Source organism: Morone saxatilis, unplaced genomic scaffold (genome assembly GCF_004916995.1).
Source record: "Morone saxatilis isolate NCDOM2014 unplaced genomic scaffold, NCSU_SB_2.0 Contig18, whole genome shotgun sequence".
Lineage (NCBI taxonomy): Eukaryota > Metazoa > Chordata > Actinopteri > Moronidae > Morone > Morone saxatilis.
This window is the reverse complement of record NW_023339740.1, coordinates 20,324,562-20,344,434: the sequence shown is the minus strand read 5'-3', so window position 1 is coordinate 20,344,434 and position 19,873 is coordinate 20,324,562. Positions and strand designations below refer to the sequence as shown.

The following is a 19,873-nucleotide window of genomic DNA, read 5'->3' as shown; positions in this document are numbered from 1 at the left end:
GCGCATATAAATTTGAAAAAGGTAAAAATGACCACCATGGCTATTCTAGTGTTAAGAATTATTTTTCTGTCCTAAAATTGGCCATTTTAAGACATCCCAGGCTCAGCTTGTACGGCTGGCTAAACTTTATTCAGCCTAAACTATTCTCTGTCAGGCTTATCAGCCTCAGCTATCCTATTTGATTCAGCTGCTTTTTGTCAGCTTCAGCCATACTTCATTAGACTAAGTTGTCTTTGCTCAGACAAGTTGTTCATCGAAGTTTCTGTTGACATATTTCATTCTGTTACAATGCTAGCATGCTATGCTCGTTGTTCCAGTTTATTAGAGTTAAGGCATGTCACTCTAAAACACATGCTAGTGAAACTCAACAAACTTCATTGATACAAGACATGGACATTTTTTTATATATATATATATATATATATATATATATATATATATAAATTATACTATAAAATTAGTAAGTTATACTACTACCTATACATACGTACGCTAACTTCTTTATATACGAGACTGTATTCGCCCAAAATATTACAGGTATTATATATATACTATACCTGTACACTTAGGACGTACAGATAAAATCCTGAAATCTTACAAAAATACAGTATCATTATTTGTCCATTGTGCCATTTAACCTGATATTTCAGTTATTAAGTGCATCAGAGCAGCATGTTTTGCATTACTAACACATTCATTCAATGTAAACGAAATCCTTCACCGCAGTCTGATAAGTAGACTGAAATAAAATCTGCTATTATAATTATGATAACAAATCAATCATTTTTTGGCAAAAACAGCAAACATAACCACCGGTTACAACAATAAAAAAACATTCTGATCATAGGAAGAAAAACACAATAGGGTTTCCTTATTTATGGAGATGTTAGCTGTTGACATTTTAATTTATTGTATTTGAGTTTTAGCCATTTTTTGCATATTTGTCTTTAAAGATAAAAGACAAATATTCTGGTGTCTTTCTCTGATTAATGTATGTGTATTGAGTAGAAGCCAAACTCAAGTAAACAGAATATCATTGCTGGCTCATCAAACTGAATTGTGACACAAGCAGTAGCCAGTGGTCAACATGTATGGCAAGCATTCATTTATCACAAAAAATGTATTATTATAGCATAAGATCCCAGTAAAGCTTATTTTCTCACACAGAGTTAGTATCCTCAGCTATGGAGATGTAGCTGGCAGTCTGTATAGCATGTGTACGGTATTTATATCTACAGTTACCGCACAGTTGAAGAAAGGTGTGCCTTAGTAACAAGACACCAAGGCACACTGAAAAACCTTAAACTTTTAAAGTAAGGAAAAATAACCACATGAATGTAGCCAGCAGCTTAAGCATCAGCAGAGGTCTATGTTTCTTAAGACAGTGCATGCACTTGCAGCTGTGTGTGTTCATTAGTGTGCTTCCCTCAGTGGCAATTTTGGCAGTTGGGATGGCATGACTGATTATTGACTCGGCATCTACAGCCCCCAGATGTGTCGCCCTTTCCCTGTAAAATACAACAAACAAAACAACAAAGTCATATGCACGGCTCAAACACATGAGCTAACTTTACCTGAATACAGAACTAAACGCTGTGTAAGGAAATGCTTTTACATTCGGGCCCCAGCGAGCTTGTTTGGTGACCCAGCAGATCTCTGTCTTGCACATCAAACAGCAGATCCAATCACAGCCGTCTTTCTTCTGGACGATGATGTCACACCGTGGACATTTCATGGCCTCCCCATTCTGTAGCAAGCTCTGTATTCAAATACAGCAAAAGCATGTCAAATGTGAAGTAGTCACAAGGCAAAATGAACACAAAAATACAACTATTCAGACAATCAACACTTGTTGGTACAAACGATGCACATCGAAGTACACAAAAAGCTAAATTACGCAGTTACATAATACAAATACAGTCATCCACCTAACTCAAAAATAACCTAAAAATGTTGATCTTAGATCATGGGACAACACCCTGGCCACTTTGGTTCATGGAAAGCATAGACCAAACCGAAGGAATCAGTCTGAGTTAAAGCCTGAGTTGTTGCTGGAGCCACAAACACATTAAAATGTGGATTAAAACATAGAGTACAACTAACTAGGACAGGATCAGTGCCTGAATTTAGAAAACTAATTTTGTAAACATGCACTGACTCTATAAAATATTAAGTAACACTTCCCTATTGGCAAAACAAAAAATGCCTCAAAAGTACTTACAAAGCCCACACTGATGAAAGCACTCAAAATAATCGTAAAACAAAACAGTCTCTCCACCAGCCCTCCCAGTTTTTAGATAAAGAAGCAAATCCAGTCCAGAATACAATACAAATATCTAATTTTATTCGCGATTCATCATATAACATTTGATGACAAGATTAAATAAGTTAAAGCTCTAAGTGATGACTTTTTAATGGTAAGACATTAACTTTTAATTTTACCAGTATTTTGATTGCCTCCTATGGGATGTACTTAGCTGCATTTAAGACCCTTCATAATGTCCTGTACTGGTTTGTGGCATACTGAGTAGTGCACTATAACAAGATTGCAGTGCTGCACAGGAAGTGATGTGTTCTCTTATTTATCTGTAGCAGGGATGTTACAGTTACACGTTTCTGATCTGATCTGCAAGCACCAAGGAGCACACAACTGTTTATTTGTCAAAAGTGCAACAGACTGCTGGCTGTGACCCTCTGACCAGGAGGCCACTCCTGTGCCAAGTTATCGCACAGAATTTTAAGGTTGACCTACCTCCAGCATCTGCTTAGTTTGCTGAGCCGCCTGGTCGTTCTCTGCTCGGATGCGCAGGTCATCCTGGTAGTCCTTACAGTTCATATCATTATGGATGGCCTGCAAACACACACAATGTTTATGTTTGGGGCTTTTGCTATGACTACAGTCAGAAAATCATGGTCAGTTAATATACTAGTACATGTCTGAACGTTACCCTGCAGAGAATGCAGTTGGTTTCGTCACAGAGCTCACAGTGGAACTCGTCGACTTCATCCTCGTAGATGCACCACCCTCGGCAGTTGGGAGTCTGACAGTGGAAGCTGTGCTCTGAGCGACTTTCTGCGATGCTCAGGCGCAACTCCAGAAACCGCTGGTGCTCCTCTTCGGTGAGCAGCTGTATCCGGAATCACAGAGACAGAAAGTCTTACATTTTTAAAAGAATAAGAAACCTTTATATTAGTCTGACCAAACAGTGCAGACACACATACTGGGTCTAGATTATCAAAAGCTAATGTGCTAATTTTAATTGTAACAACTTTTTGTAATCATTGTGCACTAAAACAACTACAATTCTAGTCATAGTTGTAACACATTTATTTATTTATTTATTTATTTTGTATGTTATCATTTTCCAGTTCATCTTTTAGATTGTGACTTGTGAAACTTCCTTGTTTTCCAGTCTTACACTCACCGCTTGGATCTCTCGGTCCAGGAGCTTGCTCTCACATGCGTCGGGACAGGACACCTCAGCATCCTGACTGTTCACTATTGTCCCTTTCAGACAATCCCTGAACACACACACACACATAAGAAAAATACAGATATATAAACAAATGAAATACTTAACATATAACATTCTGCATTTTAGACTTTAAGACTGTACCTTTAGAAAGAATACAGATTATTCTTATCATCTTTACAACATATGACAAAGCTAAAAATCATTTACTGCGTCAGACCTGCAGAAGGTGTGTAGACACTCTCTGAGCACGATGCCCTCTCCTGGCTCCAGGGTAGAGAAGCAGATGGGACAGTCTATCTCTGCGGTGTTGGAGATGAGTTTCTGGCCCTCTGTTGCCAACAAATGCAGGTAATTCCTCTCTCGTTCCTCCCGCTGAGCCTTCATCACCCGGGGAGGGGGAGGAGGCAATCATAACACAGAGATTCATTACAGATTTTTTATGACTCATTACAAACAGCAGACTCTTTAGTTTCCTGAAAAATGAAAGTGAAACAACTGCTACATTCTCTTTAGCTTTAGTGGTTTCCGAGAGCCTCACCAAAGTTTTTATGGACTTGGTGGTGCTTTTATGTTCACAGGTTCAGGTTGTGTTGGACTGTAATATATTGAGAGATGTTTCCAATATTCTGACACTGTATGTAAATAGAGAGGACAAAACATTGGAAAAAACTTTCCTTCTTTAACTACGACCTCAATAATAAATATTTAATTAACACATTTCTGACAAGCAAGAGCTGTTGTGCTGAATTGGAATAGATTGTAGGTGTGCCTAGGAATGTGGCAACTGAGAGTATACATAGTTTTAAGTTTTAGAAATACAAAGCTAAGATGCCAAAGATTCCATCTGCACTGTGTTGCAGGGCTATTGCCGATTGGCTGCCTCACAACAACCGTATGATATATGTATATGTTTGAATGAGTCTCAGTGACCTGGGTTAGGTTAAATCTGGATATAAATTTGGCATAAGGCTAAAAAGATTTCAGGAATCCTAGTTGCTACCTGTTCGTACTGCAACATGGCCAGCTTTTCCTGTTGAATTCGAAGAATCTCCTCCTGGTCTGGTTGGTAGATGTTGGGCACCTCATAATCCTCTGGACGCTCCTCTCCACACATCTCACAGCCAGGACGCGTTGGTTTGTTCATGAACGTACACATAGCACAGGCCCAGCCCAGCTACACACAAACAAGGTATAGTATATATAGTATGCTTGTACAGTCTACACATGCTAGACATAATGTATAATGCAAGATTTGTATTCTGACCTGAGGTTTAGGAGGCACAACTGGTTTAGGAGGAGGTGGAGGAGGAGTGAGTTGAGTCTCTGGGGGAGGAATTGTCTTGTCACCACCACCCATGCCCAGCCCTCTGGCCAAAAGCTGCATCGTCTGCATTGACTCCACAATACCTAAGAATAGAATATCATTCCATAAAACAGATGTAACCGGTAAGTTGACTTGTTAAGTCCACCTGTAAGGAGCCTATTGAACCTCAATATATTTTCATTACTGACCAAAATGTGTCTCAAATAGCAGACACTGTCAAATAATATAATTGACACACAGAAAAGTGCCACAGGTCCAGACTCAGGGCCAGCCATAGATGGTAGATAAATGAGAGCATTCATCACTTTGTTACAATCAACAGTGTGCATGTGTGTGTGTGTGTGTGTGTTCCTGACCCTCTATGCGTTGTTGCTCCTGGTCCAGCTTGTGTTGTTGCCGTGTGAGATGAGCAGCATGGGCGGAGAGGATAAACAGAAAAACTTTGTCCCCATCCTCACGGACACCGTGGCTGTACAACGTCTCCCGGTCCTGGGCCAGCCGCTTTCCGATCACCCATCGCTGCAGCGCGGGGGCGAACCCAAAGTCATCGCTGAACTGTGAAGATAAAATGAGGGACAGACAGCTTGTTCAATAACATTTAGATTTTACTTTTGTTTAGATTTTTAATCATGACTGATGATAACAGAACGTGTGTGTGCCTTGCATTTAAATGCACACAAAACAATCTGTACATGACAGAATTGTAGTATAAATTACATGTCATGCTATAAAGAATTACATTAAAATATAAAACTTTAACAGAGGGCCATTGACCTACTACCACAAACTATAGCATACTGATTGATAATAGTACAAAGGAAACAGCTAATAAACAAGTTAAACATCAGAATTAATAGATCATGGCTCAGTTAATTATCACTGATGAATTTTAACAACTTAGTAATATATGTTATGGATGTTAAAGTAATAAAAAAAAGGCCGTTACAACATCTGTTGTAAGTGTTTTCTGTCACATCCATACCTTCTCTTTAAGTTGTGCAATTGTCATGTCAGTAGAAACCTCAACAGTCACTGGAATGTAGGCCTCTGACTGGGCATCCTCCACTCCAACCCACAACCTATAAAAAATACCAAACAGTAGAACGAGCCTCCATTGTATCGTTTCTACTTATTGCAATATAGCCACTTAAATATGCATCAAACCTCCACTTATCTTCAGATTTCCACACACAGATACAAACAGTACACAGCCGTTCAAAAGAGGGAAGATCTCATAAGGTTTATGATTGTCTGTTATGGAAACCAAAACAAGGAAGTCACACACAGACACGTGCCTACACACGATTGTGTCCCCACCTTATGGAGTCCTGAGGGTAGGCCTGACTGCTGATTCTGACGGACACTGGCACAGAGAGCTGTGCCAGTCTCTGGCACAGTTTGACAGCTTCCGGTTCGTCCCCACTGCTGAGGGCTTCACTCAGAGAGAGGGCCAGTTCCTCAGCTGCACAGGCAGGAAGGGAAGAGATCACACCCTCACGTGACTTACTATCAACACACTGCAGTTCTCCCTAGTGATGGGTGTTACCACTGCATTGTATATAATATGGTGCATGGTCAGTGTAGTCTTCTAGTCTCACATACATACACAGACATCAGGAGAACGTGAGTCTATGACTAATCAAAACAATGACTCACTTTCACAATCCACTGACATACAGAATTCAATGTTAAACAGTAACACACACACACACACACACACACACACACAATATATAGATTATTTCCATTGGGACATAAGTCAATGAAATGGGGGTTGCTGCCTCATTTATAAGATGTAGGATGTGTGGCTCGAAATTAGGTTAGATTCCCCCCCATAAGAAAATCGAAACTAAGTTGAACTGCTCACCCTCCTTCAAATTGAGTCCCGGTGTAACTTCAGAAGCCATGTTTACACCTAAAGAGACAGGTCAACACACACAGTGTTACGCAAACATCGCAGTTATGACGAAACAGAGCAGTGTATAGTACAAAGTTTAAAAATCCAACCTTCTCAGGTCGCGTTGCTGCGGTCCTGTCCGCATGCACTTCCTCTAGTCGACTTAATGGTAACAAAGGTAGTCTATAAATCCCGCTGGATGAGAAAATGACAGCTTACTGAGGACTTCACTCCACTTGTTTTTGCTCTTCTCCGCAGCGTCCAGGCTCTGACCTCTCGGTCGCTGACAGGTAGAACGGAAAGTGAAACTGACCCAAGATCAGGAAGGGGAACATTGTGAAGGCTCGCTTTAGAGTTTCTCGGCTCCACCCCACGTCCTGCCCCCTGATAAGTTTCTACCTTATTTTATATATTTAGATACACAGAAACAAAAGACAAAAAAAACTGTAAAATACCTCTTTCAAGTATCAGTTTGTTCACACCATCTATTGTTTTCTTTTCCCCACTTAACTGTAGGCCAGACCTCATACACTCATTAGACTTACAGCTCTTTAGTTCAAATACACTACCTCTATTTAATAATAACATGCATGTGCTATAATGATCAATACAATGGAATATAATCATAATGGAATATATATATATATATATAAATGTATGTGTTTTTTGAAAAGGTGTAAACAGTGACTCCCAACATCCAGCAGATGGCAGTGTGTGTCAGTTGGTCTGGTGTAGTTTTACAGCTTGCCGTCGACGTGAATTCATCATTAGTTAAATCACATTTTACAACGTTCAACTTTACATTGAATTCAAATTATTTTAAGATAACTGTATATTTGACCTCTTAACTATAAGATTCACTTCATGAGAGAATAACTTCCACCTTTATTATGGTTATAATTCCGAAGTTCGTATAACATTTAAATATAGGACAACTTGTGCTTCATGCTTCGAAGCAATTAGGCTACAAAAATAAAATCAGAGGCTGGAGAGCTTGTTGTTGTGATGAAGTGTTTGATGATCCAGATGCACGGCGCAGATAAACGAGCCAATCACAGTGGCTCCAGCAGGAGGGGCTGGCAGCTCTGCTCAGCAGCGCACCACAAAGTTGCAGAGCATCTCTGAGTCCCCGCCTGCAAGCTTGGCTTCACTTGGTATCTGTCACACCTGCAGCAGCCTCTGCCTCTCCTCCAAGACCTTCAGCCCGTTACTTTACCTCAACCTTTTTTTTCCCGTCAACAGTTTGAGCGATCCAAAGGTGCGTCTCGACTCGTCTCAAAGATGCTGGCTTGTACGGAGATGATCACTATGTGCCTGCAGTCGGCCAAACAGAAGCATCTTCGGGCTCAGCAGCAGCAGCAGCCGCTGCACACCGCCGGACAAGGGCTTACTATCTTTCATGATGTGAGTGGATCGACTGTCTTACTCATCCGTCACCGCCAAAAGTGGCATTTATCCACCAAATGATTGCAGCTAGCCTTGTTAGTCTTCCTCAAATTATTTTCAGCATCTTAACTGTAAAAGTAGCCTATAGGCAATATTACATTGCATACAATCACAAATGATAGAAATACATATATGTATTGACCTATAGCACAGTTTACAGCGTAGGGTTGTAATTTTTACTTTTATGTTGGTTTCCTAGAAATGTCCATGAAAGTGAAAACAGAAATGTTTTGTCAAACGTTCTTATCTAGTATATAAACATTACACACCAAAACAATGATACAGTATTTGGCTGTGTGTGTGTGTGTGTGTGTGCGCGCGCGCGCGCGTGTGTGTCAGAGAGGAAAGTAGGAAGAGGTGCAGCTGCTGCCTCTGCATGATAAATTAAGCTCTCACAGTCGGACAGGTTTTAGGGGCTGCTGGGGGTTCTCCTCTTTTTGTTGCACACACACACACTTCTCATATTTCAAAAGCTTTATGCAACAACACACACACACACACACACACAAACACACACTCAGACACACATATGTGAGTGTGTGTTTTATCAAAATGATCAAGTGAATAGATAAGATGTGATTAAAGTCGATTTAGGACGTCACTGATGGTACAGATTTTTTTAGTTTTTGACTGACTTCATCTCTCTCCCATCTGGAGCTAAAACCAGTAACACCCACTGCCTGATTAACCTGCAACACTGTTCTTCTTGTCATTATCCATCCGTCACATACTGTCTTGTCGTGGGTTAGTAGGCCAGCGCTGTGTCCAAAACTGAGCTCTTACTAACTAACAGCTTTCTGTCTGCTCTGTCACTAATGCAGTGCACAGCCTTTTCTAAATAAGGACACATTACTCACATCTTGCAGAGATGTCACTGTATCTGTGCACGATGTCCCTGAACGTGGCACAGCACCAAAGTGCCTCCGCATTTAATCTTCAACCTTGAGTTTTTCTGTTGATGGAGCACAAACGCACCAATAAGCACACACTGCGTGATGGTTCCCTGCTCAAAAACATAGTTGTGTTTGAATTGCCTAAAACAGACTGTGTTGGAGATAATGGCATAAAGAAATACTGAACGCTCTATAGCCACACAAGGACATGCTGTCTCGGTTTTGATTGCCTTGTTTGTCGGCTAATTGTGTCTCCTTTCACCTCATTCATGTTTGTTATTATTTGGTGGAGGAAAACAATGTGCAGCAGATAATGGAAAAGTTATAGGCACCCCGCATTACTCCGCTGGGACTGCTGTTATGGTATTTCCACCAGTCCCCACAGTGTGAAGTAGGCTGAATGAAGACAAATGGTCAGATAATGAGCATAAAAACATACGTAAATATTTTGTCTGCCTGGTAAAAGTTTTTGGTGAAGCATGTCAATGGTGATTGATTTTCAGAGAGAATGCCAGTGGATGAACTTTATTATTGCAGTGATACTAGTGATAGATTTTCAATAGTCTACTGGAGACGCTGTAAAATTACTAAATATAAGGGTATTAATTAATGTAAAAAGTATTTTCTTTGTAATGATCAGATCAGTTTATTTTCACAGTTGTACATACATACTTTTTCAATTATGGAGCAATCAGTACATTCATAGTAGGTTTATATCGAGTCCTTTTCACACTACTAATGAGCCAGTTGTCAATGTAAGAGATGCAAAGATTTATTTGACTCACACATTCCCAAAGCGAGCGGGAAACAAAGCAATGCCTCAGAAGATGTCCTGTACCAAGGCCAGGGGCAGTTAATGATTCTGCTGATGGTCATAGGAGGTGGTTTTATCATCCACATCGTTGCTGCTTTTTTAAAGTCTTTCTTTTGTGTATCTTGTGATTCTGCATTTCTGAGGCTTGCTTGATCACCAGCACTCTCTCTGATTTGCTGTCTCCCCACATGTCCTCCCTCTCCCTGATGTTAATCTTTACTCCCTCTGCTTTTCCTTTGCTGCGTTTGAGCTGGAGAAACAAAAAGAAAAACATGCATGTAAGGAAATGTTGGGAAAATATACATATATTACTATCAATCTCAAAGACAAATGGCAAAAAGAAAATATGGCCCATGTTATATAGTCAACAGAATGATCATTAGCTCAGGCTTCCTCTCTCTCAAATGCAAAATCTAAAGCCCTGCACAAAACAGTGTGTCAGCAGAGCCTGAGAAAACCCACTGTCTTAACACCTGCCACCATGACACCAGAACAGCAGCGCTCTGGGAAGCAGGTCTGACCTTTTCTGAGCTTGCTGTAAATGATGCATTATCATCTCCTGACACCGGAAAGCCCAAAGACACAGCCAAACAACAAACAAGTTTAACAGTACTAAACCTCTCCTCCATTGAATCGAGCAGGACAGAAGAAAAAAAATGCTGCTAAGCTGGGTTACAGTGCCAAAGGGGAAAAGAGAAGACTGCTGACTGAGAGGGGAAATATGTCCTGTACAGTATGCACAAGCCTAAAGCAAGAATGTCTTATACCAGGTAGAATGTGAATTGTATATTCATGTAATAAATAACGAGGTTGGGAAACAGCAATTTACAGGTTTACAGTCACCTTCAAGTCTAGACAGATGAATCAAAAATAGAGCAATGTGTGTCTTGTGAAGTGGTTTGAAATGACCTGGCTCTTGTTATTAGTCAGGACTGACTCTGTAGAAACACAGACACTGACAGACAGAGGGCAGAAGTGCCGACCTCGAGCTTGTTGACCTATGGAAAATGAAAGTGAGGGGGCAGGTTCTGCTGTTATTAATAACCTGTAGGTCAAAAGTGACGAGCATGTCAGTCCTGACCGCTAACAATGGAAACAACACACTAAGGGGGAGACACAGAATCGATAGAATAGAAGAGATCACAGTTGTTTTGTCATTTTTATTGCATTGCTTCTTTGCAAAATCGATGATGAAGATTTATTTATGGTGGAACTGTATTTTGAGCCTCTGGTTTCTTATAGAATAATTTAAACAATTTATAGTGCCAACACGTGCTCTATTTGGACTTTCTTTTTCTGCATCTCATAAAACTGCTGATTTAAGAAATGTGGTGTTTGTTGAATTAATAGAAATTATGAACTTTAAATTGCTAAGCATAATGCAGATTCAGTTTTCTCCATGCTAACTTAGTTTTTGTAATTCAAATTTGAACTTGAAACACATCTCGGTGCACATTAGACGTGGGGAAAATTAGCAGGGGAGGCTGAAACACTGAAGTAGTTTTCATAGCTCTGGCTGCCGATTGTATGTTAGTCACCAGCTTTATTGGTGCTACATGGGGTCACGGGGATGCCAGTTGACAGTGATTTATAATGGAACAGGTTTGCCCCAGTTTAGTCCAATTATCTAAACCACTTATATTTGACATAAATAAAATTTAAAAAAAATAAAGCTTATCATTGAAATTGTCACCCAAACTGCCCATTGTAAACATCTATTCAATTTTCAAGAGCTACTTCAAACTACTTCAACTTTGATCGGCCGTTCTTCAGTTGTGTGTGCATGCAACTTAACAATTCAATGGATGATTATAATAGGCGTTTTGGGGACGCTAACCTTTGTTTTCAGTGCAGATAAGTGGTTTAGTGACTATGGTTACACTGGGGGCTTTTTGAAACCCTGTCAGATCATTTGTGCGGTTGCCAAGTGCAGTCTGTGGTCCTCAGATGCTGCCTCGTTGTTAGATCTCAGAAATTAAGCATATTAGAGTGATGATCAGAACAACTAATCTCTTTTTTTTTCTTCTGTAGCTGTGTGTTTTTAAATCATATTGTGTGTTGATATTCTGACTGGAATTGGAAACTGGAATTTTTAAGGCTGCCTGCAGCTGGCTAACACCCCTCACATGGTCAGCCATATTGTATGGCGTCGTCTTTCTCATGTCAGTGTTGCTCACTCATGCGTGTTGAAGTCATTATGCTGTTGTTTTCAGATGATCTTAAGTTTATTATCTTCTGCCTTGAAGCAAGGCTGTATTGTACAATTGCATTGTCATTGGTGGTTGATTCAATCGATTAAATCTCTGTTAAAAATTGTCTTTTTATCATCCAAAACACCACAAGTCTCCGTGACAATTACTACAATAATCCCTGCCAGCTCCAGACTAGTGACACAAACAAAAAATAACAATCACACTGTCAATTTCTCATCAGCAAGAAGAAACAGTTTTTGCAATGCACAAATATCAACCAATCCTGCATTCATCCTTGTCATATTCCTCATTATTCAGGAGTCCAGGTTGTGTGCTTTTTACACAATGCATAACTGCATGCACACATTATCTGTGCCTTATGGAAAGAGGCTGCGAAGCTCATTTCTTATTTTCTTGTAACTTAATAGTTTTTGAGGTGGTAGTTTTGTGTTTAGTAAGTATCCAATTATACCCTATTCACTCAGAAACATCCTCATCATAGTTGCTATTATAACAAATTAATTGACTTGAGTCTTGCTGCCTCCTTGATCCTTGTTAATCACGAGCCACCTAACAGTGCCCCTGAAACCCCCAGTGGGAATAGAGTGAAAGGAGCCAGATCTAATGTGACTGTTCATTGTTGTCTGTATACACATGTCAACAAATTAGGCTGCAAAAGAACAAGCAACACATTGATGTAATTACAAGTTTGACTAACAAGACATTGCAAGGTATGTGCAAAGGATGCAATGCAGCAGCGGCCACTGGCCAGCAAATAGAGCAGACCCTTTGACTTTGTCATAGCAGGGGAAGGACAGGTGAAATTAATAACACTAATGAAGCCTCTTTAATTTAAGCATATCAGTAAATGAGCCAGCTAGGATGGTTTTGGGACTGGAACACCTGACAGTAATTCAGCCATCATTAATGTCATTGGACCTGTGCTTTTCCTTTTATGACGTGAAAATATCTGCAGTGAAAATGGTCTGTTGACTCGAGTGGAGGCTGGAGTGTTGCAGCGACTGGCCGGTGAATACGGTTTGCTGCAACATAAGCCGATGTCGGCAGCAGTAGCAGTGACTGATGCTTTAAAAAAGACCATTCTGTTGTTAGTGCTCAGGGACATCAGTCGGCCTCATGTTCCTACCTGAATCTATTCACTATAGGTACTATTGATGAGCCTGAGCTTGTAGCCATTGCTCTTATGTGTATTGTTTATTTTGAGCCCCATTAGCTGTTACTTGGCAACAACCACTCTTCAGCATTAACAGTATAATCAACAGATGTTTACATATTGTATATAGTAAATAAATAGTTGTAATATCACATCATACATCACATCATCATCCCAACATGTGACATTCAAACTACAAAGAATACATGTTTTGTTTACAGTATTAATGTCTTAGTCTTCAGAAATTTGGTCTTAAAATGTCTCCCCTGAGCAATTTTCATGACACACACGCATCTGCAAGGGAATGACTATTTAGCCTCTTTGCTACTCAGCGGCCTTACTTCCTTCTTCTGTAATGACTATATTTACTTCAAAAGTGATAATTGTTAGACCTATTTTAGACCTGACACATACTACCAAGTGGCATTTAATCTAAGATGACTCACATATACGGAGTAACAGTCCTCTGACTGTCCTTGTTCGTGTTGTGTTTTTGTTCGGTGCAGCAGAACAAATGAACCTTCTACAGCAGTCATCAAACATCCTATTGTGTTTTTGACAAATTGCCATGATTCTTAATAATCTTTACCTTTTACTGCAAGAATCCTTTTAGTGATGCTTGGCTAGAGGTAATAACCATCTGCCCTACCTCTTTTTTTTCAGATTTTCCGCCGTGCAGACAAAAACGGTGAGTAAACAGTACATACAATGTTCAGCGATGAATAATTTGTCACAATGCATGCCTGTTGTTTTCTCACAATCTTCCACTTGTTATTACGCCTGAGACGATCTGGGCAGAGAAATAAAGGATTTGCATGAATGACTCTTCAAGTGAGGCTCCCTTCCTCTTCATGCTCCAACAAGTTTCTCCGCCCAATTAAAATGATGCTAAGATGCTGGATTATTGCCACGACTGGAAGAACGTGTCACACAAAATAAAGCACCTCTCTGTCAGTGTCAACACAGATAATTGTGAGTCATGTTAACTCAGCTTGAGCCAAGTTATTTTTCTAGCAATGAATCACTGATAATATGGCTTTATTAATAAGTGCAAACAAGTTAACCTGGGTTTTTGATAATAAGCCCTCATACAAATGTACAGACGCACCTATGCTTGCTTTTATCAGTACTTTCATACATTATTTAGTACCATAAAGAAGGTAAGTGTGAGGAATGTCATCTAAGGCTGACATTTTTGGCTGTCCCTGACAAAATTTTACATTTGTGTGCCCAAATGTCAAAAGACACTTCCATATGTGGCCAATTTAGGGTCAGTCCCCACACAATTATTTTCTTGAGCTGAACCATTTATCTACTGCCGCAGCTCCACTGGGGGCGCTATTTGGCAGCACACCCATCTCATTGCACTGCTCCGCCAACCCACTCTGCATTCAACTCACTTGCTGCTGTAGTCTGAAGAGAGATTAGACACATGGTATTTTGCCCAGTCTTGTCAAGTTTTGTTCCCCATAGAAATGAATGGGAAGCAAATTTTAGTCTGACTGCATCATAAACAGTGATTCAACAATCTGTTGATAAAAGTAAGAACAGAAACAGAAGAACCAAACTCAGCTACAAGCTACAAAATTTGTGAAAGCTGATGATGAATAAAATGGTGCCGGTTCTCTCTTATTGCCTGCATATCCACAAGACTATCAGGGGCTTATTTTAGATACAAACATCATAATCTAACTTCCATACAGCACCATTCTGTGCAGAGAAAACAGTACTTATTTCTGTGCCACTTCAAAATCAGTACTGGCCTCAGCCTGGCCACCCCTATGAAAATTGCCTGGCTCGGCTGCTGCATGTCTACAAACCAACCAATCTGAATACAGCAGAATACACTCATAAACATCATAACAGCACCCACTATACTATACCACAATGATCTGCATATGTCATGAATAGTGCCATTTTCGAATAATAGGGTACAAAATACAGGTATTCATTGAAAATATAGTTGAACAGTTTGCCAATGATTGCTACCAAGATTTCATTAGTCCTGTCTTAAATTAAATAAATTAAATTGTTCATTTATTTTACTTTGTCATGTTAAAAGTCACTGCTAGTGACGTAAGTTTTGTTTGATAAAACTGAATTTATGTTTAAAAAAAGGATAGACAAAATAAGCTTAGGCTTCAGTCTACACCTTTTTTTCGGTCAAGAAAAAAAAAAAGAGAATAAAAGAGAGAATAAATTAATTTGCAAGAGAAACATATAGGGATGAGGAAAGAATGATGATATATCGATAGTTTTGTACATATATCTTGTCTTTTTTTTATTTTTTTATTATCTTTGTTTTTTTTGTCTTGTGTTGTTTGCATGAACATTTGTTTGTTTAAAAAATTATTCATGGAATATATTGTGAATTTTTAAATGATCGGAAAAAATAAAACTTTACCTACCTACCTACCTACCTATCATTAGTCCTGTCTTGCACACTGTAACATGAAATAGCTCTGTAAGATGACTATCATTGCACCGTGTATAGGGGCCTTAAAGGTATGGTTTGTAAGTTGTAGCAATGAAATCATAGAAGCATTACAGGGGACCAAAGAGGGTTTGCTGAAGTTACAGTTTGTCTCAGTACCCCCTGGATACTCTTACACTGCTATATATCAGCAGTCTGGGATGTCAAATTCATTACAGGAGTTGTGATTAAATTACTTTTTTGTTGTACCCACTTTTCCTCAAGCTGTCTCATCTAATTTTACTGAGTTATTGTCTTGACTTTGTAGATTTAAACAAGTCCCAGGAAATGACTGAAATTCCATTTAGCTGTAGGTTATTTTCTTAAAATGAAGTACCATGTCTCTTGTGTGGTTGTGTGGTTTTATTGCAGCATGGACTAAAACAGTTACTGTGTAGTTCAGAAAGAAGTGTTCATCTTTGTTTCTGTGGGACTGACATCAGCACAAGAAGTTTGTCATTGGTTTAGATGTACTTTTTCCTTGTTGAAAATGATCCCATGTTATCTTCTGCACAGACCTATTCCATGACATTGCACCATAGGAATAAAAAAAATTGTCAAACTTGGATTTTCCACGTGCAAAAATCTGCACATTCTGACACATTTATGAATGTGAAGGAATTTTGCTTTACTGCACATGAGATTCTAAGTATCCTTTCTGTAATAATACTGTCCTCCTTGCCTCTGCTGGTATGGTGGCTAAGAATGCCCTGCCTAAAAATATATTTATTTCTGTCGAACAACAAATAAAGTGCCAAAGCTAATCAACTAACAGTGGACATCAACAGGACATTCTTCCATTTACAGGGGCCCGTAATCAGCATGCCTCCAAACAGCAATTACTTCTCAACAGCTCTCAACATTCGCTTTGACGATTCTTTGTACGCATGTGGTGAATTGTCCTGTGGCTTTCAGCCAAATATATTCACTGTTAGAGGTTTTTTATTATAATGAGCTGCTGAGATGACTATCATCACTGAACCAGTTGTGGAGAAAGGATGGTGGAGAGAGGGAAGGAGGAGAGTGCAAAACTCAAAGACAATATACTGCGCTACAATCACTGCTCTTAATCATTCAATAATAAACACCACTGGGATTAGACCGTGTATGTAACATCAACAAAATAAAGATGAGTTATTCACAAGTAGAATGGGTTGAATAATAAACCAGTATTATTTAAATTATGACTGTATCTGAACGTAATACAGATTGTACTGAGCCGCTCCTCTCATGCACTTTTAGGACTTTTTGTTTGTGCAAATGTTGCAGCTTCACTAAACAGTATTTTAGATTAACAATTTTACATTACGTCTAAGTTAAAGGGTCACTCGAGTGTGACTTATCACACCACTCTGCAGTTCCCCTCTGCTCTACAGAGCATCTTAGCATCTTTCAGCTGTTTTGTTACCTGTCCATCAGAGAACAGCAGACAGACAAAGTTAGTGACCCCAAAGCTTTTAACTGTATCACATGGTCTTTGAGCAACTGAGGGTCTAAGGGTAGAGTGTTGTGGTGCTGTAGAGATTGTAAATTTGAGATTTTGGACCATAAAAATAAAATTTGCTTGACTTGACTACTGTGGAAAAAGCTTAGTGGACTTAGTGGAAAAAAAAGAATTCCATCCATTCCATCTCAGCTCATGTTTCCTGAGGTTTTGTACTCCAAGCATTTAATGGTGAATGATTATTACCCGTGCATGAAGTCCTGTGGATAATTACCCATCTTACATAACCCCAACGGTGTCACTGCCTAATTAGAAAAACGGTCACAGATCAGCAATCTTGTTTGAAATTTGTATGTATAACAGCTTAAACTTCAGGTTAAAAAGCTGTTCTCCTTATACAAATCAATACAAAACTAAGCATCAAAGTTAGCTGGAAATGTTTGTTTTCCTTGTCCGGATATCTAGATCTCCCATAGATATAAGACACTTTCCAGTGTGAAAGATTTTAATGAACCTCACGTCTTGCCTGACTGCTCCAGTGTAAAGGAAAAGACCAGTGAGCTTCAGACCATTAGTGAGGTGGAGAATGGAGAACCAGTATATATGATCTAAAAGCAGCATGCAGGCTTAAATCAGGATATGGAAGCTAAAAGGCAGCTTATATCACAGATTTCCTCACAGATGGCCTGGTGGAACACATCCTAAGTAGAGCATTGATGCTAAGAATACCAGAATCGGAAATAGTTTGGTTATACTGTAGTGCATAGTAGTTTACCATAAAGAAACAAGACCCAACTCTCTTAGTAATGCTAGTTGCTTTTGAAGCTGTGATGCATTCATGGGAATTTATAAACCACTTAGGAGAGGCTGCAATGGGACTAACCTTTGGAGAGATAAGAGTGCGGCCTACTTTGTGCCCTACTTTACAGGACTTTCTCACTTGCTCATTTGGTTCTTGTTTACTCTGATCCTCTGAACACTTTGTTTAGACTATTTTAACTCTTTTATTTTTTGTTTAACTGTAAAGGCCACGTCTGTGTCCTGCTGTGTTGAAGAATCAGCACACTTCACCATCCTCATACTTACTGTCTCACCTTGAAATTCATAAAATGATTTCCCTGCCTCAGTAATAGAGCAATTTATGCATTTTGCTTCTGACTAAACCTACATTTTAATTTATAGCTACATTTTTTTGCTTTAATTTATGTAATTTCCTGTGTAGCGATGTGCTATATGAAGGCTTTAGCTGTTTAGATCTTGGTTCAATTTAAAGGTGGCTATTAGACAGTTAGGTTGTGTGCTGAGAATATTTTCTGCCACATCTGCATTCAACATACTGGTGATTTATTGTTTTCAAATGAAACAGCTGTACAGACAAATCAAGTGATAAATAATATAGACAGACATATTCTATTTTACAAAACATGCTATAAAAAGTCAAATTTTAAGTGAACAAGACATATGAAGGTATCTTGTTGAACGAGCACATGTTTCCTTTAAAACCAGGTCAGCAACATTTGCTGATGCAGAGTACAATTCATTTGCAGACTATGATTTAAGTTATTCACAAGGAAACTAACTGTGTTGTTGTCTGAAAATGTTCCAGGAATAGCTTCACATTAGCTGGAAATATGACAGGAACAATGCTTCATAAGTTGTGTTCATAATATACATAATGCGTATGTTATGAGTCTTTTTTGAAATCGGTGATCTACTTAGAGAACCCATGTGCTTTCCTTATATGTCATTGGGCCATGCATGAATGATTTATTAATTTAAAGGCATCAGCTGGCGTTTGGGTTGGGAATCTGTTTAGTAACTACATACTGCAGCTGCTCTGATAAGGCTGTAAGAGGATGATGTAGAGCCAACCAAAGTCAGTGACATTTTAATGCACACAACTTTTGATTAAACAGCACTGCTCAATGGCTAGTTGACTTGCATTTTATATGAGAAAAAAATACTGATTTGATTGTGTTTTTTTCTTGGTTTAAGTTAAAATACACATCACGAAGTTTGAATTCCATGGTAAGATATAAAAAACCAAAAAAGCATATACAAGTATATCAATTAACATACATCTGCAAATTCTAGGGGAGAGATATAGTTTATGACTGCTATAAAATATGACCAATAGAAGGTTTGAGTCACTAGGTTTAATATATCAATTCTCAATCCTTTCTGCTTATCAAGTGACCTCACTTGAGTCTTGAGCATAAAGTTGAGAAACTCTGCCCTGAGACAACAAATCAGTGCTGATCAGCACAATCAGTTCAAGCACAGTGATAAAAAATACAGCTGTAACATTTTGTAAATGGTAAACATCAGTTTCAAAATAATGCTTAACTGAACAAGGATATCCAGTTTGATGAATGAGTTGTTATATCAATTTATCCATCCTCCCATCTCAATCTTACATCCCTCCTTAATTCATCATCAGTCACCAAAGGACATGCAAGTGATAGAAGTGAGGATGCATCAACTGCAGCTCAGAGGAGAGAGATCAGATAAGATAATGCCATCTGTCACCCTCATCCCTTTAGGACCTGGGTGGGATTATAAGCAGCATTGCTGTTTGGCATTTGATGAATATACATTTACTTATTTTGCCATTTCTTCACCAAATATAATGTTCAATAAAACCTCTTAGGTAAGTTTACAATATATTATATAGTTACAGGTTGTTGTAACTTGCATGCATAGATGATGAAAATCGCATGCAGTCAGTTATTTCCAAAAA

The 19,873-nt window shown here is 39.0% G+C and overlaps 2 protein-coding genes across 2 annotated transcripts in view; one reads left to right on the top strand and one right to left on the bottom strand.

The window, feature by feature from the left end:
- Window positions 1–564: 564 nt before the first annotated feature.
- On the bottom strand, window positions 565–7,032 carry rbck1 (RanBP-type and C3HC4-type zinc finger containing 1). The gene is made up of 13 exons (XM_035662891.1): window positions 6,808–7,032; window positions 6,668–6,715; window positions 6,118–6,262; window positions 5,783–5,879; window positions 5,157–5,355; window positions 4,741–4,883; window positions 4,477–4,650; window positions 3,694–3,854; window positions 3,426–3,522; window positions 2,949–3,128; window positions 2,753–2,851; window positions 1,616–1,759; window positions 565–1,508 (listed from the first exon to the last, which is right to left on the bottom strand). The coding sequence occupies exons 2-13, from the start codon at window positions 6,705–6,707 to the stop codon at window positions 1,428–1,430; spliced, it is 1,560 nt and encodes a 519-aa protein (XP_035518784.1). The 5' UTR covers window positions 6,708–6,715; window positions 6,808–7,032; the 3' UTR covers window positions 565–1,427.
- Window positions 7,033–7,817: 785 nt separating this feature from the next.
- The window catches only part of necab3 (N-terminal EF-hand calcium binding protein 3), a 33,499-nt gene continuing 21,443 nt past the window's right edge, over window positions 7,818–19,873 (top strand). The window contains exons 1-2 of the mRNA XM_035661273.1: window positions 7,818–8,101; window positions 13,880–13,904. Of these exons, the coding sequence (XP_035517166.1) occupies window positions 7,979–8,101; window positions 13,880–13,904 (148 nt within the window). The 5' untranslated portion in view covers window positions 7,818–7,978. The remainder of the gene's footprint in view (window positions 8,102–13,879; window positions 13,905–19,873) is intronic.